Source organism: Gorilla gorilla, chromosome 13, assembly GCF_029281585.2.
Source record: "Gorilla gorilla gorilla isolate KB3781 chromosome 13, NHGRI_mGorGor1-v2.1_pri, whole genome shotgun sequence".
NCBI lineage: Eukaryota > Metazoa > Chordata > Mammalia > Primates > Hominidae > Gorilla > Gorilla gorilla.
In genome coordinates, this window is record NC_073237.2 from 45684971 (window position 1) to 45710968 (window position 25998).

At 40.3% G+C, this 25998-nt stretch overlaps 1 protein-coding gene across 4 annotated transcripts in view; it reads right to left on the reverse strand.

Moving 5' to 3' along the window:
* Positions 1-25998, reverse strand: part of ADAMTSL1 (ADAMTS like 1) — a 443211-nt gene that overhangs the window by 149405 nt on the left and 267808 nt on the right. For all 4 annotated transcript variants that reach the window (XM_063696342.1, XM_055351516.2, XM_063696343.1 and 1 more), the window contains one exon: positions 15495-15705. In XM_063696342.1, coding sequence (XP_063552412.1) covers positions 15495-15705 — 211 coding nt within the window. The remainder of the gene's footprint in view (positions 1-15494; positions 15706-25998) is intronic.

A 25998-nucleotide genomic window follows, 5' to 3' on the forward strand; every position in this document is an offset into this window, starting at 1 on the left:
GTGGGCATTTAGTGCTATAAATTTCCCTCTACACACTGCTTTGAATGCATCTCAGAGATTCTGGTATGTTGTGTCTTTGTTCTCATTGGTTTCAAAGAACATCTTTATTTCTGCCTTCATTTCGTTATGTACCCAGTAGTCATTCAGGAGCAGGTTGTTCACTTTCCATGTAGTTGAGCGGCTTTGAGTGAGATTTTTAATCCTGAGTTCTAGTTTGATTGCACTGTGGTCTGAGAGATAGTTTGTTATAATTTCTGTTCTTTTACATTTGCTGAGGAGAGCTTTACTTCCAACTATGTGGTCAATTTTGGAATAGGTGTGGTGTGGTGCTGAAAAAAATGTATATTCTGTTGATTTGGGGTGGAGAGTTCTGTAGATGTCTATTAGGTCCGCTTGGTGCAGAGCTGAGTTCAATTCCTGTGTATCCTTGTTGACTTTCTGTCTCGTTGATCTGTCTAATGTTGACAGTGGGGTGTTAAAGTCTCCCATTATTAATGTGTGGGAGTCTAAGTCTCTTTGTAGGTCACTCAGGACTTGCTTTATGAATCTGGGTGCTCCGGTATTGGGTGCATATATATTTAGGATAGTTAGCTCCTCTTGTTGAATTGATCCCTTTACCATTATGTAATGGCCTTCTTTGTCTCTTTTGATCTTTGTTGGTTTAAAGTCTGTTTTATCAGAGACTAGGATTGCAACCCCTGCCTTTTTTTGTTTTCCATTTGCTTGGTAGATCTTCCTCCATCCTTTTATTTTGAGCCTATGTGTGTCTCTGCACGTGAGATGGGTTTCCTGAATACAGCACACTGATGGGTCTTGACTCTTTATCCAACTTGCCAGTCTGTGTCTTTTAATTGGAGAATTTAGTCCATTTACATTTAAAGTCAATATTGTTATGTGTGAATTTGATCCTGCCATTATGATGTTAGCTGGTGATTTTGCTCATTAGTTGATGCAGTTTCTTCCTAGTCTCGATGGTCTTTACATTTTGGCATGATTTTGCAGCGGCTGGAACCGGTTGTTCCTTTCCATGTTTAGCGCTTCCTTCAGGAGCTCTTTTAGGGCAGGCCTGGTGGTGACAAAATCTCTCAGCATTTGCTTGTCTGTAAAGTATTTTATTCCTCCTTCACTTATGAAGCTTAGTTTGGCTGGATATGAAATTCTGGGTTGAAAATTCTTTTCTTTAAGAATGTTGAATATTGGCCCCCACTCTCTTCTGGCTTGTAGAGTTTCTGCCGAGAAATCCGCTGTTAGTCTGATGGGCTTCCCTTTGAGGGTAACCCGACCTTTCTCTCTGGCTGCCCTTAACATTTTTTCCTTCATTTCAACCTTGGTGAATCTGACAATTATGTGTCTTGGAGTTGCTCTTCTCGAGGAGTATCTTTGTGGCATTCTCTGTATTTCCTGAATCTGAATGTTGGCCTGCCTTGCTAGATTGGGGAAGTTCTCCTGGATAATATCCTGCAGAGTGTTTTCCAACTTGGTTCCATTCTCCGCATCACTTTCAGGTACACCAATCAGACGTAGATTTGGTCTTTTCACATAGTCCCATATTTCTTGGAGGCTTTGCTCATTTCTTTTTATTCTTTTTTCTCTAGACTTCCCTTCTTGCTTCATTTCATTCATTTCATCTTCCATTGCTGATACCCTTTCTTCCAGTTGATCGCATCGGCTCCTGAGGCTTCTGCATTCTTCACGTAGTTCTCGAGCCTTGGTTTTCAGCTCCATCAGCTCCTTTAAGCACTTCTCTGTATTGGTTATTCTAGTTATACATTCGTCTAAATTTTTTTCAAAGTTTTCAACTTCTTTGCCTTTGGTTTGAATGTCCTCCCGTAGCTCAGAGTAATTTGATCGTCTGAAGCCTTCTTCTCTCAGCTCGTCAAAATCATTCTCCATCCAGCTTTGTTCCGTTGCTGGTGAGGAACTGTGTTCCTTTGGAGGAGGAGAGGTGCTCTGCGTTTTAGAGTTTCCAGTTTTTCTGTTCTGTTTTTTCCCCATCTTTGTGGGTTTATCTACTTTTGGTCTTTGATGATGGTGATGTACAGATGGGTTTTCGGTGTGGATGTCCTTTCTGTTTGTTAGTTTTCCTTCTAACAGACAGGACCCTCAGCTGCAGGTCTGTTGGAATACCCTGCCGTGTGAGGTGTCAGTGTGCCCCTGCTGGGGGGTGCCTCCCAGTTAGGCTGCTCGGGGGTCAGGGGTCAGGGACCCACTTGAGGAGGCAGTCTGCCCGTTCTCAGATCTCCAGCTGCATGCTGGGAGAACCACTGCTCTCTTCAAAGCTGTCAGACAGGGACATTTAAGTCTGCAGAGGTTACTGCTGTCTTTTTGTTTGTCTGTGCCCTGCCCCCAGAGGTGGAGCCTACAGAATCAGGCAAGCCTCCTTGAGCTGTGGTGGTCTCCACCCAGTTCGAGCTTCCTGGCTGCTTTGTTTACCTAAGCAAGCCTGGGCAATGGCGGGCGCCCCTCCCCCAGCCTCGCTGCCGCCTTGCAGTTTGATCTCAGACTGCTGTGCTAGCAATCAGCGAGATTCCGTGGGCGTAGGACCCTCCGAGCCAGGTGTGGGATATAGTCTCGTGGTGCGCCGTTTTTTAAGCCGGTCTGAAAAGCGCAATATTCGGGTGGGAGTGACCCGATTTTCCAGGTGCGTCCGTCACCCCTTTCTTTGACTCGGAAAGGGAACTCCCTGACCCCTTGCGCTTCCCAGGTGAGGCAATGCCTCGCCCTGCTTCGGCTCGTGCACGGTGCGCGCACCCACTGGCCTGCGCCCACTGTCTGGCACTCCCTAGTGAGATGAACCCGGTACCTCAGATGGAAATGCAGAAATCACCCGTCTTCTGCGTCGCTCACGCTGGGAGCTGTAGACCGGAGCTGTTCCTATTCGGCCATCTTGGCTCCTCCCCCGTAATCTTATCTTTTACGACACCCCCCCTTTCCCTGTGTACTCCAGCCAGACTTGTTTTTTGTTGTTTTGTTCCTCAAACATGTCAAGCTTGTTTCTCCCACAGGGCCTTCGCATTTGCTGTTCTCTCTACCTGCACCATTCTTCTCTTAGATCTTCATGTGGCTGAGTCTCTTGAAAAATCCAGGTTCAATTCCATTCTCAGCTGTGTGGAGAGGCCATCCCTAACCTTCCTACCTAGAGTAGTCAAAACCGTCTCTATCACCATTACCTCATTTTATTTTTTATAATAGCTCTCATATTTTCAGAAATTATCACCCATTTAGACCATTAGCTCTATGAAGGAAGAGATTTTGCTTCTGTTGTTGCTCATATTAAGTGTTTGAGAATTTCACTTAAGACTTTTCCCCAGTATATCATTACATCTTTAATAATAAACATTAGGATTGAATGAATCCACCTCTAGTTTTCTTTCCTACACATGCGCTCTCCTTTTCCTTCTTTTAAAATTAATTATTTGTTTGTTTCCCAGTAAGGAAGTGGTCAGGGTATGAGCTGAACAGTGGAGTGACATTTTACAATAAGTTCTGGGAGTATATGGTGTTTTGATATGATTCATAAATATTTACACTGTTGAAAATGCAGTGTATTTTTTTTCTCTGAGAGAAATAATAGCTGGTTCATAAAACTATTATCTCCTAAACCTCAAAACGACATCAAGCCACTTTTCGTTTAATCCTTTGATTATAATTCACACTCAGATTCCTCATGGGTCCTATTGAGTCCTTCAGACATAAAGAACATGCTCCCAAAGTTTCTGTCACCCAGTGATTGACATTTTAGATACTTCACTAGTGATGCTGAATTTGTAGGAGTATGGATCTCCTCAATGGGTAGTGGCTGAAGTTTTCTTTTTTCTAAATATTTTTATGAAGCACATAGGCTTCTGTTCAATTTGATAAATGCTCCAAAATAAACAAGTAGTTAAATAAGAACAGTTCTCAGATTCAAGCTGTTCAGTTAGAGTTTCTTAGTGAATTTGGCAATAAAGAAAAATGTAGGTTAATTTTCTCTCTCTTTCAAATTGAGGAAGTAGATAATGAGCATAAGTTGTCTTATTTCAAGGGTATAGATGTAATAAAATTGTACTATAGAGTGATTACTCATTGAAAATAACATAACTGGGTTATCAGTTTGCAGATAGGACTTGATTTAAGGCACAGACCTCCAACAGTATATAGGACTGTAAAAACATGATGATAAAACAGCTGCAAGAAAAGTTTTAAAAAATTGTCATTTACAATTTTGATGTATACATAAAGCTTTTTGGATATTATCAATGGTAAGAAGATAAAGTCTAGACTCCTGACAATGCCCTTCACTTTGATCTGCATGGAGCTTTCCAGCCCATTCCCTGACATACTGTCATGTGCCCATGCTTTAGCTACAGTGGACAATTTGCCTTTTCCTGGGCACACAGACACCTTCTCTGCTCTGGCCTTTGATCATGTCATTCAGTCCATGAGCAATGCCTGCCAGCTCTTTGTTCACCCAGAGACTTCCAAGATGTGCTTGAAGGTCCAGCTCAAAAGCCACTTCTTGTCCTGGCTAGAGCAGTAAGACAAGAGAAGGATATAAATGGCATCCAAATTGGAAAGGAAGAAGTTAAATTATCCTTGTTTGCAGATGATATGATCTTATATTTGGAAAAACCTAAAGACTCCACAAGAAAACTATTAGAACTGGTAAAGAAATTTAAATTCAGTAAATTTGTAGGGTACAAAATCAACATACGAAAATCAGTATTTCTCTATGTTCAACAGTGAACAATGTGAAAAAGAAATTTAAAAAGTAATTCCACTTATAATATCTACACACAAAATTTAAATACTAGGAATTAACCAAAGCAGTGAAATATCCCTATAATGAAAAGTTTAAGACACTGATGAAATAAATTGAAGAGGACATCAAAAAATGGAAAAATATTCCATGTTCATGGATTGGAAGGATCAGTATGGTAAAATACCCTTACTACGCAAAGCAATCTATAGATTCAGTGCAATCCCTGTCAAAATATCAAAAACATTCTTCACAGAAATAGAAAAACAATCTTAAAATTCATATGGAACCACAAAAGACCCAGAATAACCAAAGCTATCCTAAGCAAAACAAAACAAAACAAAACAAAACAAAACAAAACAAAACTGGAGGAATCACATTATCTGACTTCAAATTATAATACAGAGCAATAGTACCAGCTATAGCATAGTACTGGCATAAAAACAGACATATAGACCAATGGAATAGAATAGAGAACCCAGAAACAAAACTACAGAGCTACAGTGAACTCATTTTCAACAAAGGTGCCAAGAACATAAACTGGGGAAAAGACAGTTTCTTCAATGAATGGTGCTTGGAAAACTGGATATCTCTATGCAGAGTAATGAAAATAGACCCCTATCTCTTGCCATATACAAAAATTAAATAAAATGAATTAAAGACTTAAATCTAAGACCTCAAACAAAGAAGCTACTACAAAAAAAAATTGGGGGAATCTCCAGGACATTGGTCTGGACAAAAATTTCTTGAGCTATACCCCTCAAGCACAGGCAAATATGAACAAATGGAATCACAAGTTAAAAAGCTTCTGCACAGCAAAGGAAACAATCAACAAAGTGAAGTGACAACCCACAGAATGGGAGTAAATATTTGCAAACTACCCTGACAAGGGAGTAATAACCAGAATATATAAGGAGCTCAAACAACTCTGCAGGAAAAAAATCTAATAATCAAAAGATGGGCAAAAGATCTGACTAGACATCTCTCAAAAGAAGACACAATGGCAAACAGGTATATGAAAAGGTGCTCAGCATCACTGATCATCAAAGAAATGCAAATCAAAACTACAATGAGATATGACCTCACCCCAGTTAAAGTGGCTTTTATCAAAAAGACAGGCAATAATAAATGCTGGAGAGGATGTGGACCAAAGGGAACCCTTATACACTGTGGGTGGGACTGTAAATTAGTACAACCACTATGGAGAACAGCTTGGAGTTTCCTTGAAAAAGTAAAAATTGAGCTATCGTATGATCTAGCAATTATACTGCTGGGTATATACCCAAAAGAAAGGAAATCAGTGTATCAGGGAGATATCTGCTCTACTGTGTTTGTTGCAGTGTATATATTTTTTACAATAGCTAAGATCTGGAAGCAACCTAAGTGTCTATCAACAGATTAACTGATAAAGAAAATGTGGTACACATACACAATGGAGTACTATTCAGACATAAAAAGAATGAGATCCAGTCATGTGCAACAACATGGATGGAACTGGAGGTTATTATGTTAACTGAAATAAGCCAGGCACAGAAAGACAAACATCACATGTTCTCACTTATTTGCAGGACCTAAAAATCAAAACAATTGAACTCATGGACATAGAGAGCGGAAGAAGGATGGTTACCAAAGACTAGGAAGGGTAGTGAGGGGCTGAGGGGGAGGGTGGGATGGATAATGGGTACAAAAATATATAATAGAATAAGACCTACTATTTGATAGCACAATAGGGTGACTATAGTCAGTAATAACTGTAGATTAAAAAAAACTTAAAAAGAGTGTAATTGGGTTGTTTGTAACTCAATGGATAAGTGTTTGAAGGGATGGATGCCCCATTCTTCAAGATGTACTTATTTCACATTGCATGCCTGTATCAAAACATCTCATGTACCCCATAAATACATATACTATTACCCACAAGAATTAATTTAAAATAGGTATTTTTTTTAAAGGCCACTTCTTCATTAAAGCCTCCTCTAACCCCTCTGCATTTTGGCAAACAAATCATCTCCAACCCACCTGACCTAGAAGGGTATCTTATCTCTTCTATACGGGCTCATTGTTTATGTGCCTGCTATTTTCCTCTCCCTCCCTGCATGCACACAGGATTATGAGTCTTTTGAGGAAAGGGAATTCATTCATCTTTATATTCCCCAGAGCCTAGTAGAGTATCTGGCAAAGAGCATGCACTTCATAAATGTTTGTTGAATTGATGATTGGATGAGCAAAAGAGCTCCAAATCCAGATGTTAAAAAGATGTAAAACAGGCATCCAGCTGATGGGCTGATCATCCACCTTTTACCAGGCTGTTTTATCATTAGCCAGAAGCTGCTTCGCAGTAAGGCAGCAGTGGGTTTCAGCCAGTGAAGGTGTGGGCTCTGCTGGAGAGTCTGATGCTCCAGGTATGGGAGGCAGCCATCTAGCTGAGTAAATGTCAGGGATTTTGCTCCTAAATGCTTGTCTTGTCTGTGTTCTCAAATTTTCTTCAGTGTGTTTGCATTGATGAAAGGCATTTTTAGAAATTTTAAAAAATTGTAGAAGATGAAATTTGAAAGGAGTCAAGGCTCCAAAGTCTGTGATGACTTTGTGAATGTGCTAAGATGACCTGGTGAGGCCAACAGTTCTTATGCAAGAGGCAGGATGCAAAGAAAAAAATGTTTCCAAAGGAGCAATGGCAAGAGAAAATTAATGAAATTAAATAAAAAATGTTTGCCTTTATGAGTCATCATTTAAAATAATATTCTAGTATGAAGAGATAAATCTCCAGTAAGGGGTATTATTTTTAAATATATGCAATAAGCAAAATAAATAAAAAAATAGTATTTATATTGCTTATACCAGCTGCCATACACGTTTCATGATGTGAGGTCATGGGTTCGTTTTATAAGAAAAGTAAAAAATACACAATAAGGAAAACAATTATGTCTCTACACAAAAAATACAATGGCCCAAGTGTCCTGTACTTTTAAAGATTTTCCCATGATAAGCACATTAATAAATTCTGCCTGTATTGAAATTTCTGGTTTCTTCTTGGTAGTTTAATTTACTGAGAGCTGAGTTGATTTCCTTGATATTTTTACTAACATTATTGAACCCAACACAAAGTGATGTTTATGTTTTGTTTGTAAGGCCAACTTTCCGTTTAACATAATGGACTCTGCACTCTGCTTACAACTTCCAACTCACTTCACTTGTTTCTTCAGTTACTCATTCATTCTTTCACCAAACATTTATTGAGTACCCACTGAGTGCTAGGCACTGTATTGGATGCTGGGGATTTATAAAAAATGGTTACTAAGCCTCAGATATTTGCAGTCCAGTGAGGGAGAAAAACTTACTATACAATGTATCAGTTTTACAAAAACAGAATACAACAAAGAGTGCAATTAAATCTCTCTGGGAAAATTAGGGAAGCTCTAGAGAGCAATGACACATGAGCAGTTTCCAGGGAGATGAGGATGCTGGCATAGCAAGATTGTGTGTACGCACTCAAGGTGCAAAGGGACATGGCATGTTCTGATGACTCAGAGCAGTCCTTAGACGGTGCACCATTTGGGTCCATGAAGAAGAGTAGGTGGAAAATTATTCTGAGACATTAGATTAGGGGCACATGGTGAAGTGCCTTTGGACATAATCTTAAAACCATGAGGTATCAATAGGGGTTTCAAAGTAGGGGGTAACATGATCCAATTTGTAGAAAATGACTCAGGCAGCATAGGCCAGTAAGTTCCAAACAATACTGCTTTGTGAGGTATTAATAGGTATGCCATGGAGAAAGGGCTTCCTGGTAAAATAAGTCTATGTAACACTGCATATCATAACCCTATGCAGGGGTTCTCAGTGCATATTTATATGCATATTTATATTTTAAAGGCTCGAAGAGAGAACCTGTGGTAAAGAATCATCAATACCAAGTTGGGAAACACGGGATGAGAGTTAGGCAAGATGAGACAAGGAGATCAAGTAAAAGACTGTTTGTAAGGGTTTGATGAGTTGATTGTAAGGAGAGGGATTAGAAAGGAAGAGAGTGGTGGGGGAGATATAGAAGATGGAATAAAATAGGGTATAGATGTTGACAAAGCGTGAAGGACGCATGAGGCTGATAATGGCTCAAGTTTCCAGGTAGAAAGCAGGACAGATGGTGGTGTCACCTACATGATAATGATCAATGATGAAAGACCAGGTTAATGGGGGAAGGGGTGGCAGGCAGGTATGTATCAAGCTTGGTGTTAGACCTTTGGAGTTTGAGGTAACTTAGCAACATGTGAGACTGAGGGAGCCCAAAGGCAGTTAGACACGGTGCTATGCACACAGTCGAGGTCATAGCTGAGCCAAACTGAATTAGGGCCTAGAGAAACAAAGAAAAATGAGAACTGGAATCTCACTTACTAAACATAATTATTAAAATGAGAACAGAAGTCTTACTTCAGCCATTTTGGGGATTAGAATTCCCTTGTTCATCTAGTCTCAATTAAGCTTTCTTGACTCTGGAAGTACAAGGGGTGTACACTGTACCTTCAAGGTTTTACATTCTTGTTATGGTGTGAAGCAAGCAGCTGCACATCCATCAAAATCAGAGCAATTATGCCAAAGAACTTCCTGCTAATAAATAAAAACAAAAACAACCACATGTGAAGCTGGACTTTCAATTTGTTTTGCTATGTTTATTGCTGCCTCTAAAGATAGGATCAAGTGTCCATTTCCTTATGAAATACACTATTGAAAATGAGATAAACATCCTAAGAGTTTTTTCCTCCCTGGGACAGAAAATTTTAAATAAATATAGCCTCTAACTTATGTGGATTTATATTTTAGTCACTGGAATATAACAAAACTGATTACTATGTGACTCTGCCAGAATTCAGTTCTCTAATCCAAACCAAAGGTATTTTTGTCTTTGCTTGAAGGTATGTATGTATGTTTAAATCTAGAAAATGAAAACTTTAATTCTCAGGCATTTATAGTTATCATTAAAATTCTCTTTTTCTTTGTATCACTAGCAGGGACTCCTCTCCCTTATGCTTTTTTACATAGTTGAACTGCAGGCATTTTGAATTGTGACCCTGATTAAGAAAGGTTTAGAGGGAAATGGCAACACAGTCACAGTTTTAAGCAAGGCAGGGATCCAGAGATTGTGGCAATTGTTTCTGTCTCTGCACAGATGTGTGCAACATGTGTGTACAGTTGGGTGGACGCAATCTTGAACATAAAACATATGCAATATAGAGAAGTATAAATTGTGTTTCAAAGTGGACCAATTCTTTTCAGTTTAACCCTTCAGCACCTTTTTTCTTTAATTCCTTGTTTCAATTTAATTTTTAGAACAAAAACAAATGAAGGAATATTGATGCATATGATATATACATTGATATATTAGATATAGAGAGGCAAAAGGGTAGTGGAAGACAGGTTCCCAATCTCAAGGAGCTTGTGCTAGTGGGGACTAAGTGCTTCACTCACGATATAGCAGGTGGTGATGGGCTGAACAATGGCCCCCGAAGATATCTTCATCTCAATCTCTGGTACTTGTGAACACATTACGCTGTGCAATAAAAGGGTCTTTACTGATGTGATGAGGGCTTCTGAGAGGGGGAAATGATCCTGGATTATCCAGGTAGGCTTGAGGTAGTCACAGTGGTCCTTAGAAGAGGGAGGCAGGAGGGTCTGAGTCAGAGAGAGAGGATGAAGGGACAGAATTAGCAGTGGGAGGAAGATGGAGGAAGGGGCCATGAGCCAAGGAAGCATATGGCCTGTAGAAGCCAGAAAAGACAAACAGATCCTCCCCTTGATCTCCAGAGGGCACGCAGGCCTGATGTTCCCCTGAATTTAGCTAGGTGAGACTGAGTTGGGACTTCTGATCTCCAGAACTATAAGAGAGTAAGTTTGTGTTGTTTTAAGCCACCAAGTTTGTGGTAATTTTTTACAGCAGCAATAGGAAGCCAACGTACAGATGAACTGTCCTGGATAGAGGCAACAAATACCGAGTGTTCTGTAAACTGCTGATTTTAGGACTGTTACCAGATGTCTTCACAGTTTAACAGTTAAGAGCAGATAGTAAAGAAGTCTTGGGAAAGCCATACTGCATAGTGGAAAAGAAAATGAGTTTGAAGCACACAGGGCCCCTTTCACATTTACCAGCCTTGTGACTTGGTTTCCTCACTAGGTTGCTGTGAGGCTCAAGAGAGGCCAAGTGCAGCAAATGAGTGATAAAACAGAATGTTCAAATTCCTATGAAGCTCACAATACTTCAGGTTCCTCACATGCAAAATGGGGATAACATTAGTAACTATCACATAGGATAGTGAGGATTAAGTAAGTTAAATATGTAAAGTGTCTAGAGCTGCGCTGAACACAGAGAAAGTGATGCTCTCATTATCAAAAGCAGCAGCTCCTGAAATGTAGCAAGTATTCAATAAATGACACCAGCAGAATGGGCATGTACCTTTCTAACACCAAAGTCAACGCTCTGCAGATGTGTCCTGGGAGTTATGGGGTCTGAGACTTGGTCTCTGCCTTCATTGACCTTGTGGTCTAATTCAGAAGTCATGAGAAAGCACCTGAGTGGGTAACGTGGTTGTTAAGTTAGCTGTCTGCCCCTGAACACCATGTGGCTTCAGTGTAGAAGGATAATAGAAGAGTCACTGCAGAAGAGGGAGGCTGTCTGCTGGGCCTTGACCAGCACAGGGGAGTGGGAAATGGTAGGCTGGCAGGGGAGTATACAAGCAGGGATGGGAGAGCCATGCCTGGAGACAGGGCAGGGACAGATGCGCAGAGGGATGAAGGCGTGAACAAGACATGTACTGGCTTTAGAGTCACTGGGAAAAATCCTAGCAGTAGACTGTCATGATCAAAGTGTTTCAGACTAAATTGTGGTATAGGTAACAGTGATTCTCAATCACAGTGTTGTAACTCACCCGTGTGATATGATCCCTCATGAGGTGTGCAATAAGTCACTTATAACCAACACCAAAGAGGAGGAGGAGGAGGAGGAGGAGGAGGAGGAGGATGATGAGTGTATTTAATAAATTGCAGAAGATGCAGAGGACTACATGCACATAAAATAAGTGTTCAATAGCTGTCTAAATATAAACTAACAAGATATTAAAGCTATTAATAAATTGGTAAGGATAAATATGAAATGAATCCTTCCCACACACCAGACAGGAAAAACAAAGGGCAGAGTATTAAGAGGCAGAACTGAAATAAAGACGGTCCCCTAACAACCAAAGCTAGAATTAGATTTCTGTTTCATTTCTGCTTAATTGTTTCTAAAACAAGATCTTAACATCAATACTTGAACTCCATGCTAGGTCCTCTCCGGACCTGCAGAATGTGTAAATATTGGCTATTTGCCATTTGTCAGACAAATACGCTACAAAGAACAAAGAAGGTTGCATTCCTATCTGGCAGATGACAATTTACATAATTTATGTTTTCTTTCCCCCAGAAAGAGAAACGTACACATGAGGTCAGTGGTAACACTGTGTTCACACAGAGAGTAGAGAGAGTTTCTCCCCTCAAACAGGCAATGTCTATCAGGTTGTTATCTGTATTCCTTTAAATGAAACATGTGATCCCCCATCTCCTTTTCTTTTGTAAGAAAGAGGCTGTAGGTTGGGTGTTGAAGGATTGGAGACCTCAGCAGTATCCTCTGGCAGATCCTTGCTAAATGGAAAAGACAAGGTGAGTGTACACCAAGTTCCCTTTTCCCAGTAAGAACTGCTGAGGAATCAGGGCTAACCAGGCAATGGATTTTCAACAGCTGGTGTCGTAACTAAGCTGAGTTCTAAAACCACAGCCAACTAGCTGATCCCTGAAGTTACTCTGGACTTATTGCACCATACAATATAAACAATGGTTTCTTCTCACAAGCAGTCAGCAATAGCTAATTTTTCCCAACAAAACTTAGCCAAAGAAGTTGGATTCCAGTAAATAATGTAAGATAAATAGTTTATTGTTTACTCCAGGTTTAGAGATTCCTAAAAGTGATCAAATATTCTTTTTTTTTTTTTGTCGAGACAGAGTCTTGCTCTGTCACCCAGGCTGGAGTGTAGTGGTGCAATCTCGGCTCACTGCAACCTCTGCCTCCTGAGTATGAGTCATTCTCCTGCCTCAGCCTCCACAGTAGCTGGGATTACAGGTGCTCGCCACCACACCAGGCTAATTTTTGTATATATATATTTTTTTTCAGTAGAGACAGGGTTTCACCATGCTGGACAAACAGACCCTATGCACCAAACCATTAACAGGGCTGTCTCTGGAGGGTAGAAACACTGCTGACCTTCTATGTTCTTTATTTCTTGTTATGTTTGACTATTTTTCACAATTATTGTGTCTCAGGTGTGAAAGAAGAGACTTTTTAAAGGTCCTATTAAACTGTAGTCACTGATGCATTGGATGAACTTCAAACAGTTGTTTACTATTAAGTTTCCCAACCTGAAAAATGAACTTAAACCTGACTCATCCTCAAATGCTTCTCCCAAAAAGAAGGAAATAGAAAAGCTTTCAAAGTAAATTCATATCTTCACAGGCCCAAAGTAGATGAAAATTTAAGAATAAGTGATTCTTTGGAAGTCCACTGTTTCAAATAGGGATGCTGGGCATACAGGTGGTGGTGATGGCAATTGACCAAAAAAAGGTCATATATATGGCTGTGCCCTAAAAACTGAAAAAGCATCATGAGTCAATGTCATTATTCAGCAGCATGTGTGGCTATCAAAAAGACATTGATGTTTCACTGCATTTAAAGACTAGAACGATATTAAGACCTATAACCATAAAAAACATATCAGGAAGATGTAAAGTCAGCATTTTCAGGGCCTATAAGGAGTATTCTTCATCTATTCATTCATTTCATCATTCAGTAAACATTCTATCCATAACTTATGTACCTAATAGCAACAAGCTACTAATAATATGGGGACTTAACAATTTCAACAGTGGAGGTTGATTTGAGATAGTTTCTCACCTTTTATTAGGATTGGCATGGGTTAGTGGTGCCATTTAAGGTCATAGATTCACTCCAACTAGAGGTAACTTAGTATAAATGCACTAGCAATGAGGTGACCTGGGTTCTGGTTCAGGTTTTATGATCTTAAGGAAGCCTACATCTAGGCCACAGTTACATCATCTGTAAAACAAAAGTGCTCATGTTTAATCCCTGAAAGGCCTTTTAGCCATACACAATAGGTTTGGTATAGTGGAAAGGGTCACATAAGACTGAGTTGATAGCCAACCCTAAATTTGCTAGCTGTGTTTGCCTCAGTTTCCTCAAACCTAAAATAAGGCTAATAAAACCTTATTTTAACTGAATTGTTGTGAGGATTTACTTCAGCTTGGTGAGCGATAATATATATTTCTTAAGCACTGGTACATTGGTGTTCAAAATATATGACATCCTCTTCCACAAACCATCCATAGTATCATGGAATTAATGAACTTAGCCATATACATTTAAGCTCTAAAATAAAATATATATTTAATGTCTGTTGCCAGAGGCTTCATACTTAGTGTTTTGCTTATTCATCAGTATTTGATTCTTTGAGTGTTTTACTAAACCACAGCTCCAAGATGGGCAAAGAGCAAGGCGAAGAAAGGGGCTCTGCCAAATGATTAGAAAAAGCACAGAGGACACGTGGCTGCCTGGAAATGGGAGACCCTTCTGCACAAGGCAATGGTATGTGAGCTGTCATCCTCTCTCCTTCTCCACTGATGACTATATCATTTATCACCCAAATTGGGACACTTTTGAGAGTGAAAAAACTGTCTCAGTGAAACAGAGATGTATGTCTCCTCCACCTTTCATGCTTACTTTTTGTGACCTTTGTTGTCCCTTTAAAGCAGTGTCTTATGTCCTAATAGGGAGCAAACTGCAAAATAAGATTTTATGCAATCAACCTAAAATCCTCTTTTTTTAAAAGGCATGCAAAAAGATTAGCGTTTGATAAATGCATATTATTTTTAGATAGGAAATTATGATAAAATAGTTGTGTTATTATTATATATGCCTGGTGCAGGATCAGAAATTTTGTTTGTAAAGGGATAGCACGTATTTTAGATTTTATGAGCCATATGTTCTCTATCACAACCACGCAATTCTGCCTTGTAGTGCAAAAGCAGCCATAGACAGTACGTAAAATAATGGGTGTGTTCCAATAAAACTTTATTTACACGCACAAGAAAGGCTACAGGCTAGATTTAGCTTGAGGGCTGCAGTTTGTCAACTCCTGTTTTGAAACAATGGTTCCCAGACTTTTGGAATTCACAGGACCAGGAAAATAAAAATACTTGGAATTGGCTCAGCATTTCTAACTTCTTATATTGCTAAGTAATGATGTTAAAAAAATCACTGCCTACTACCCTTATTTCTTAGAATTTTAAACAGCAAAAAAACTAGAAAGGGTATAAATTAAGAACAAATTTAGCTTTATGGAAAACCCACCACATTGTCTTGATTTTAAAAAACTTTCCTTAGCTTGGTGACAGCTTTGTCATAAATATGCTCAGGTTAACAGATGGGTCATCTATCTGCATTGCTTTTGGAGGTCACTGGGGTGTGATACAGTAGAAAAAGCATGATATTTGTAATTAAAAGATCTGGATGTAAATCAGGTTAGGGGAGTACTAAGAAGGGAGAAATTAGCAGATCTTGAACATCCCTTTAACATCCCTGGACAAAACCACTCTGAGAGAGCATCCCTTTTTTGAGTCACTGTTGCAAACAAAAGCTCCAATATTGAGTAACTTCAGAACTCACCGGCTGCCACTGTGCAGGGTACCAGGCTGGGGGGCAATTAAAGCGGTTACAAGCTTGCACCGTGCTGGGCTTGGGCTGGCGACACAGCTCATCAGCCAGGATGACTGTTTCATTCATCTCTCTGGAAAGCAGGTGGCTGCAGAAGACGTCTCTGGTCTGTAGGCCGACCCCACATGTGAGACTACATGGACTCCACTTGCCAATTTCCCACCTGAGAAGACATCAGAGAGGAAGAGGACACACCCTTAGTACCTGTGCAGAGAATGTTTCCCATGAACTCAAATGGAGTTAAAACCCCTAACTGGGAAAGTGGGAAGTGCCAGCCCAAGATTGGCTGGCAGCTCTATCCTAAGCCTAGAATCTATCCTCTCCCTTAATGCTCTAGAATTCATTTACATTAAAGCAAAGAGGGAGATAAAATGGAATATCCAATTTTTACCCACAAAATCACCAATAATGGTTACAACCATGTTTATTCTGATGGTACATATAAACGTCATCAAAATAAGAGGGGAGTGCTAAATGAGACATAGATTGAGTACATAAAGGCTTTGGGCACCACATACTGAATTGTGGGGCTTAAAGAGGACTTTCTGCTAATTTCTTCATCCCCAATTCTTAGCAAGACTGAAAATTTTATGCTTGTAATTCTTTGGCTTCAAAGTGAAAGGTCATTGGCTCCAGCTTCCTTCAAAGTTCCATTGCTGCATAGAAACGTCTCTGTCTTATGTTTAAACATCATCACTGCCTGGGACTGGATAATGTAACAGGAATGAAGGCTGCTCCATCGATCAGTCTTTTTGAAGGGAAGTAAAGTGAAGAGAGTGGCTCATTATCTGGATGTAGCACTCAAATATGCAGATGCGTTGAGTGCACGAACTGGCCATTTCCAAAGGGCCAAGACTTGAGAAGTACGTTTATGGTGAGCTAAGGGCCTATGAAAACAATCCCACTGCATTTCCCTGCTGATGCAGCTTACAAACTGGGAATGATAAGGACAAAGCTCAGTGGCTCAGGCTGTACATCAGAAGCATCTTCTAAAGATCAGTTTTAGAAAGTTCTGTTTACAGTCTGAGGCACAAAGATTTTACAAACAGGAATTGGCCAAGAAAACATGGTAAGTAGATCCTCTAGTAGCTAGTCCCACCTAGCTTTTGTCCTGAAAGTAGGTTAAAAATTTTTTGGCCGTAATGTTTTTCATCAGACTGTAATATTAAGTGTATGTGCTCAATCTTTTCCTACTGCTCTGACGTAACTAACTTTCCAACCTGTTTCCACTACCTCCTTTTGTCTACACTAAGCTTAGCCATATCTGTAATAATCTGTTTGTTATTCTCCAGTTATGCCCCATGGTTTTCTAGTTGTGTCTTTATGCAAGTTGTATTTCTAATTTGGAATATCTTTTGCCCTTTCCTTGCCCTTCAAAATGTCTTTCATTTCTATATATCCAAATATAATCCATATTTAAAACACTGTATCCATACTTGCTCCAGACACTGACCATTTTCTCAGTTGTGTTACAGTTATTGTACCTGTCAAGGGCACTACTAGAGTGTATACCTCCTGATGTAGGGCCTGCATCTGAGTCAGTTTTGTATTACTCGCAGGGTCCATCAGAACACCTTTTAGATAGTTAATGTTATTGGTTAAATGAGCAAATCGATGAGACCTCCCATCATAGAGGGCACCTTAACACATTATCTCATTTAATTGCCTCCAGAACAATATGAGATAAGCTCTATTGATTACCTTCATTTTACAGTTGAGGGAACCTGGAAATCCAAGAGGCTGACTTGTCCAAGTACCCGTAATTAGTAAGTAGTGAATCCAGGATTCAGACTTGGTTGTTTCTGGATCTAGAGCCTCTGCACTTTCTATTGTACCATGCTGTCTCCAAAAAATACCTTGAAAACTCTATGGACATTTGCAAAGTTTTAAATGAATAGAAGAAGAGAAGCTGGGTTGAATTTATTTCTTTTAGGTCCTTGTGTAAATTTCTATAAACTTATCTTATTTTTAAACCCTTAGATTGAGTTAATTATAAGCTTTAAAACATTGTGGTGTTATTGGTTTTAAGATACATCCATACATTCTTTGCCATGCCTTCCTTCCAAAGGTGAAGTCTTGAGTATGGGCTAGACTTAGTGCCTCACTTCTAATGAATAGAATGAGGCAGAAGTGATGCTATGTGACTTCCAAGGCTAGGTCACAAAAAGGATAATGGTTCCAATTTGATGCTCTCTCTTTGCCCACTCACGGTGGTGGGGAAGCCAGCCACGATGTCATGAGAATACCCAGACAGTCTTAAGGAAAGTTCATGTGTAAAACTGCAGCCTCCCCACCAATAATCAGCATCAACTTGCCAGCCATGTGAGTGAGCTACCTTGAACGCAGACCCTCCAGCCCCAAGCTTGCCTTTAGATAACTGCAACCTCAGGAAAGGCCTCAAGCCAGAACTGCCTGTCTAAGCTGCCTCCAAATTCCTCACTCACATGAACTGTGAGAGGTGATCAATGTTTATTGTCATTGTTAGCTACTAGGTTTGGAGGGAAATTTGTTATGCAGCAATAGACAACCAAATACAAGTATATACCTCTCCCCAATTTGCATATATTCATCAAAAGACATATGCAAGAATATCCATGGCAGCACTGTTCATAATAGCCCAAACCTGGAAAAACCCAAATGTTCATCAGCACATGAATGAATAAAAAATTATGATATATTCACACAAGATTATATAAAGCAATGAGAATAAACTGCAACAATAAGCAACAACATAAATGAATCTCACAAACATAAAATTGAATGAACAAAGCCAGAAACACAAAAACTGATACTGTGTGATTTATATCATAAGCCCAAAAGCCAAAACTAATCCACTGTGTTAGGAGCCAGAACATTGGTTACCCTTGGTGGGTAAAAACTAGAAGAGGAGTAGAGTGGGGTGGGCTTCTGGGGTGTTTGCTAGATCTAGGGGCTGGATCTGGGTCCATTTTATGAAAAGTCACCAAGTGTACACATAGGATTTGTGTGTACTTTCCTTACAGGAATTATGCTTCAAAAAAGGTTTTCTTTCCACTCAAGGGAAATACTAAAATGTTGTGGGTGTAAAACAAAATCTAACATCCATGGCCAATGCTGGTGAACCCGCTTTGTATGTCTTATAAAATAGCTGCCTACACAGCTAATTCTGTCCCAAGGTTAAGCTCATCAAAGTAGAGGCTTTACATCCTCACTTCCCCACGCTCTGCCACCATTTCTGGCAGAAATTTAGCCCCTGGGACCTTGAAGCAGAGGCCTTTTGGCAGCCATGAGGCCACTTGAGCACTGCTCAGAGAAACTCACAAAACAGATATATCTGCCTGCCCTGATAAAATTGCACTGCATTCTCAAGGACGGAGGTCAGCAGAAGCTGTCTGTATATTAAGGACTTTGCTGATTCTGGGTAAAAAATATTGTAATCAACTTAGGCCAACGAAGGGAAAGCAGAGACTCTTCCCTACTTCTCTCTTGCAGAGAGCCTGCAAGTGTGGGCCTGGGTCTTGCTGGGGGCTGATGCCCTATTCCGTGCGTTCTGTGCCTTTGGCTGTTTCTGAGAGAGGAAATGCAGGCCAGGCAGAGCCGGCCTGGGGGCAAGGTTGGCTATGAGTGGTGGCCTGGGATACACTTAAGAGTCTTTCTCTGAGGTTCTGGGGCCTGGCTTCTGCAGAAGCCCGGTGCAAGGAGGACAGGGGGTCTGGTCTAGGCATCAGAGAGTGAGGGCATTAGTGCCTTTTTCCCCTCTTTGCTTGGCTTTTATTCATCTTTTCATTTCCATTTAAAATGCTACTTCTTCAGAGAGGAAACCCTCAACTGGGTAAAATTCTCTTACTGTATGGTCCCATTAATACTTCCCCCTTTGGAAATTCTCAACATACTTGTAATGTGACTTCCCCACTCGACTGCTAGCTTGATGAAAGCATGGGGCTATGTCTATTTTGGTTTACCACTTGTTATGTGTTGACCTGTGTCTCCAAAAAAAGATACATTGGAGTCCTAACCCTTAGTACCTCAGAATGTGACCTTACATGGAAATAGAGTCACTGTAGATGTAATCGCTTAAGATGAGGTCATACTAGAGTAGGGTGAGCCCTTGATTCAATGTGACTGTGTTTTTTATAAGAAAAGAGGGAGACACACAGGCAAAATGCCATGCGACGACAGAGCCAGAGACTGGAGCGATGCATCTACAAGCCAAGGAATGCCGAAGAGTGCCAGGAGCCACCAGAAACTAGAGGAAGTAAGGAAGGACTCTCCTTATAGGTTTCAGAGGGAGTACAGTCCTGCTGACACCTTGATTTTGAACTTGATTTTGGCTTCTATGACTGTGAGACAATAAATTTCTGTTGTTTTAAGCCGCCTGGTTTGTGGTACTTTGATACAGCAGCTCTGAATATGAATACACGACCAGAACCTCAGTGTTGAGCATGGTGCCTGGGACCTGGCAGATGCTCAGTAGTATGCAGTGAAAAACTGAGTTGAATTTGCAGTGAACTGTGTGTGCACTTCTGGATTAGTCACATGGCTGGTGGACATCTTAGTTATGTCCTCGACACAACTGTTTACTCCCAACTTCAAGGTCCCAGGAGCTCTGAACACCACACATTTTCCTTCAGTGTGGTGTAAACTCTTTTCGTGACAAACTGGATCTGAATTGACATGATTTTGACAGGCTGCATCCCACTTTGTGTAAATATTTATACATTTTACCACAGCAAGATTAGCTTGTTGGATTATGGTGTTTTTCCCCCAGAAATGGCTAGGGGTGTTATACAATTTATGTCTTAGTAATCCTAACATCTTTCTAAAGTACAAAAAAATTTGGAATCTGAAAGACATCTGCCCCAGTGGTTTTGGCTAAAGGATTGTGTCCCTAGATAAGGAGGGTGGTAAACATGACTGCTATGGTTTCTTTCAGCTCCTAGGCTTCAGGTGTTTAGCTTCATGGTTGGGCTCTTCGCCAAAATATTTGGGAGGCTGGTTTCCCCAGCATTCTTTTACTATACTGCTTTCTTTCCTCTGAGCCCTTCTTCTCCCTGTTTCTGTCCCCTTTGTCAAAACCTGATTGCAGGAAAGCCTCCATGAGTTGACAGATCAAGCTGAAGCCCTCCTGGCTTGACCCTGCCCAGTACCTGAACAACTGACTTCTGACCAGGGGCAGGCAGGAGACAGAGGGTCTCCCTCCACCTTAATGGCTGGAATTAGTCTTCCTGCCCTTTGCCCAGCCTCAAGTGTGCCTGGATTGGCCTGTCACTTTAACTGGATTTTAAGCTTTCAGCTTGGCTTCCTAATTTCCACTTTGTTTCCCGGACAGTGCTGGAGTTCTGCCTAAAGTCCAGCCTACTAGACTGTGGTCCTGTCTCTCTGCCTGGATCTGGCTAGCCCTTGAACTTGGGCTGGGCAGAACACCCTTAGCCATGCATGAGCTAAAAACTGTGACGTGACCACAATCCAGCTGACATCACACATGGTCACCAATAACAATAGTAATACTAACATTTATATCGCACTTAAATGAGCCAGATTCTGTGCTAGTTGCTTTAAATGCATTATTCCTGTCCACAGCTTCCTGAGATAGGTACTATTATCCTCTCCATTTTAACAAGCAGGAGCTGAGGCCTGGAGAATTCAAATCATGGCCCAGAATGCCTGCTGTTGGGTATTCCTCAATGCCATGCTGCCAGAGTCACACCCAAGTCCACCATGACATGGACATAAAGGCACCGAGAATGGGGCTGCTTCTTATCATGGGACCAGCTCTGTGGATTTATGAGCCTCAGTTCTGCATGATCCGAGCCTCATTCACTGAGGTCTCAGCAGAGCCCAGAACTTAGCTTACCCAAGATGTGGGAACATATATTGACTTATTTACTAGTGATAAAGGTACTGTAAGTTTCCCCATTTTACAGGATCAGCTAACAGAGACTCTGAGAGGTTAGGTAACCTGTCCAAAGTCACACAGCTAGTAAACAAGAGAATCAGCATTCAAACTCAGGCGGCCTGGCTCCTGCATGCCTAATTATTATATTATACTCTCTCTTAAGGTCAATAGAACAAAGTATTAATAGACCTGAGTGGCAAATGCTGGGCTTCCTGTGCTTATAGTTTCAGAAAATCACAAGTGACAAAATGACAGATCTATTTCTAAATAATAGAAACAAACACACTGATACCACCCAGGGCCATGAATCCACTTGCAGTTGTTATTTCAGTAAAGCAGCAGTGTACTTGGCAGCCAAATGGGCAAAGGCAGAGTGTGGTCTTCCCCAAGTGTTAGTTTTTTGTAAAGGTGGCCATCAGGGTTAATATGGGTAATCAACGACCCATGATGGTTGACCCTTCTTGGCAGCTTGTGTTTGTATTAGCTATACAAAAGGAGGATTTTTTTTTCTTTTTTTTTTTTGCCTTCCTTTGGACAAGGGCTCATTATGTGAGTGCCAAGGTTTTGCTCCTCTGCTCTTTCAGAGAGGGTAATGACTGTTGCCTCCAGAAACTCATTGTTTGTTGCTGGTATAAATGTTCATAATTTCTAATGGCAGACCCTTCCCACCCTGAGCTATTACGCCCTAAGAACCTTCTTTTACCTCGACTTTTGCAGCAAAGTTTTTCTTTATTCAGAAATGTAAAATGAAGTTTTGGTTAGGAGCAAACTGAAGTTATTGTAAACTGAAGTTATTTTTTAGAAATATTCTTTAAACTTGTGTGACATTTCTGCCCAACACTTCTGTCCTGTGATTTTCTTGTCTTCCAAAGATATTTGTTTCCCTTAGAATGCCTCTGAGGTCGGGAGGTGGACAGCAATCTGACAATAATAAACTAGACACCACTAAGTGTGCCAACTCTAGAAAGCCTAAGGAGGGGCACGTACAGGGTCTAGGATGCATCTCCCTTTCAGGTTCTTGGACTGTCATTAGTGGCTCCCAATTTATCTCTACATCTCTCAGTTTCCAATTTCTCCCTAAGGCCACAGCCACCAAAATGTCACTCAAAAATGTGAATCTGGTCACCTTACTTTGTCTGATTAAAAACCTCCACTGGTGTCAAGCTGAGCTTTCAGTGGAGGTGGGGAGCTAGTATGTCCAGGGCTCAGCCTTGCTCCCTGGGGGCAACAGGGCACTGCATGTCTGGAGCTGAACTTTCAAACTGGCCTTTCCTTCTTCTTCTTCCTTCCTTTCCTCTTCCACTTTGTAGGGACTGAACTTTAGTATGAGGTTTGGTGGGGAGTGGTCCTCTGGCCTGGGACAGGGGTCAGCGCTGGGCCAGGATGGCTGGGAGTCAAATATTCAGGGAGGAGTGAACAAATACATAAATACATAAAAAATAATGGGAGCCAGATTTCTTACTGTCAGAGGAGAGAGTTACAAATATGTGAAGTGGAAAGACTACGATAAATCTAGCAAAATTGAATTGCTGTTGCAAACAGTATGAACTCATGGTTTTTAATAGACGGATAGACACAGATACATCAACAGATATAAATGAGTATATACAACTATACATATATGTGTACAGTATTTCCTAGTTCTCTCTGAAAGGCCTAGAAGCAATGACATCCCAGTAGTATCAAGCAAATCGAGTGCCCAGATCTTGGGTTCTAAATACCATTCTCCATTAAAAGGAATCAGTTTCTGTAGAAATAGCTGACTTCTGGGCAGGAATTGGGAGAATAAAAAATGAGCCTGAAATAGTATGTTGTACCAGAAAACTGAGAAGTGCTCAAAGAATGATGGGGTATATGTCAAAAGGGCATAGGGGCCAGCTTGAAAGGGCTTTTGCTGGTCCTGTCTGGGACAATTTGATAGTAATATATTTTACTCCTTTGAGCAAAGTGGAAATTCATAAATAAATAAACCGGAGAGAAGAGAAAACTACCTTAGAGTAGAATGCCTATTAATAATCTAGAAGGAATGACAGAATTTATAAAGTTACCATTTGGCAATCATCATAATAATAATTGACTCAGGCAGTAATCATCAATCAATATTAAATCTAGTGGGTCAAAGGTTAATGATGAACAGGATATTTACTTAGCTCATATTGTCCCCCATAAAATACTTCTTTGTTACTTATTAAGTGCTGCATATTTATTAATTTTACAGTGGAAACACCTGGCTGACCATCATCTTAACCAAGTGATAAGAGTGAACATCACCAGTAATGAGACACATCATCATCATCTGTCTCCTGATATGAGGTACTAAGAAGAACATAGCACACTTCTGTGTTATTTCTGTCAAAAATTCAAAAATCACAAGAAAACATCAAGCAAACACACATGGAGAGACGTTTTACAAAGTAACTGGCCTGTACTCTTCAAAAATGTCAACTATATGAAAGATAGAAGACTGAAGAAATCCCCCAGATATTGAGGCATAATACAGGACCTTGGGCTCTAAGATCGGATTGTTTGTGAATGAATTGTGCTCTGCCACCCTGCAGTTGAATAATCTCGGGGAATTTACTTAACAATTCACTCATATTTAAAATGGGAATAATGGCAATACCTACTTCCCAGGGTTGTTATGAGGTTCAAGTGAGAACCTCCATGTAAAGGGTGAAACCCAGGGCCTGGTACAGATGAAGGGCTCTGTGAGCATTAGCCAATATGAACTTTTATTACTGCATGCTCAGTAAATGTTTGTTGAATGCAGAGATGATTATTGTGAGGATGGGAAACAAGTAAGTAGAGTGAGGCAGCTTCCTAAAGTCAGTCAGAGAAAGTAGCCATAGGTTTTGGAGACTGAGGAGAAGGGCATTTGTGACATGTTCAACTTAGTTTCTCATTTAAGCATTCATTGCTAAGCATCGTGACAGATCCAGAAGTGGAAACCATGCTTACCACCTTTAAGATGCTTTCAGCAAAGATGGAGAAAGCAGACAAAAGCCCAGGAGACATAGCAAAGAATGTTAGGTAACAGTTATGAGCGAACTGCTAAACTATTTGGCTAAACCATGAGGACTGCAAGAGTTCAGAAAACGTGCATTGTGGTGCTCATAACTACTTGCATTGACCTGATGAATTGCACTTCCCAAAGACTGTTTATGTTATCTCACTTCATCCTCCTAACTCTGCAGTAAGCAAGCAGGCATTATCATCTCCATTTTAGGACAAGCAAGCCAAGGCTCAGAGAAACAAGTGATTTTCCCAAAGTTGGGATGGGCACTTGGGTTACTCCTCTACCCTGCTCAGTCTCTAAGGACTGGAGGAGTGAATCACGAAGTGTTACAGAGAGAAGGATATAGACAAAGTCAGAAAAGCAGTTATACCCAGCGATCGCAGATGGATTTGCTACTCCTCCCTTACAACCACTGTATTCTAGAAAACCCTTAAAAGAGGCCTAGAAAAGATAAAGTAAAAGATCAAAGGAGATATTAGACATTAAAGAGCAAAAATATGTTTGAAAGCCAAAAATTAACCAGAAACATGTATGATAAATCACACCATGAGAATCAGGGGCTGTCTATCAAACAATAACTTGCATGGCTCAGGAAATAGTAGATACAGCCACACTTCTCCTGGAAGTCTGCCTGCACGCTGTGAGGTTTTGGCTCCATAAAAATAGTGACAGCCAAGATTATCAAACACCTGAAGTGGCAAAGCACTCATTTCTGCTTGAAAACAGTTTGGCCATGCCAATTTGCCACACCTTCTAAGTCATCTCTAAAATAACTTAAAAAAAATAAAATCAATGTTACCAACATTACATATGACTCTTGTCAAGCCGTCTTTGCTATTTTGTAAATTAATAAATAGCTCTTGAAAAAAATGGCACTTGCAGCAAGATATACATTTACCATCTCATTACTAGCATGCCATTTGCATCTAAACCTACTTCCTTTACAGAACATGGCAAATAGCAGAATAACACCAAAACTAGGTCCAATTATATAAAGTGTCTTCAGCCTTCCCTCACTCTAACACACTCTTCCATGACATCCCACTGTCCAAAAATACTAATGTGCCTGTACACCTACACGCAGCTTGATTTAATTAAAACTTCTAAGTTCTGGTTCCCATTTTCTGATCACCCTGTCTTCTGGGTGATAGCACATTAAAATGAGCTAGAATTCCTGCTGGCTGTTATAATTCAGATATGAGCCTCTTGACAAACAAATTAGTAGGGTAGATGATCTGCAAAGTTATTTTTACTCCAAGGAGTTTGATATTTTAGGTGGTTTGTCTAGATTTCTAGGTATAAATTTCTTGTTAAAAATAGTTCCAGGGTTGTTCTCCTTGTGGTGGTCAAGATCATAGAAGAAATTACTCGCATCATGAATGGTGTCCTCTGTTGTTGTGTTTCTTCTCTAATACCATCTTTTGGGTTTTATTGCAGTTTGTCTCTATTTTATATTAATTGATTAGCATCTTCACATTAAAAACCTTCTGCTAAATGAACCCCTTTTCTTTTCTAGAATTACCTCCTTTATACAGAGTGAGTTTCTGCCAGGCACACCCACTTGT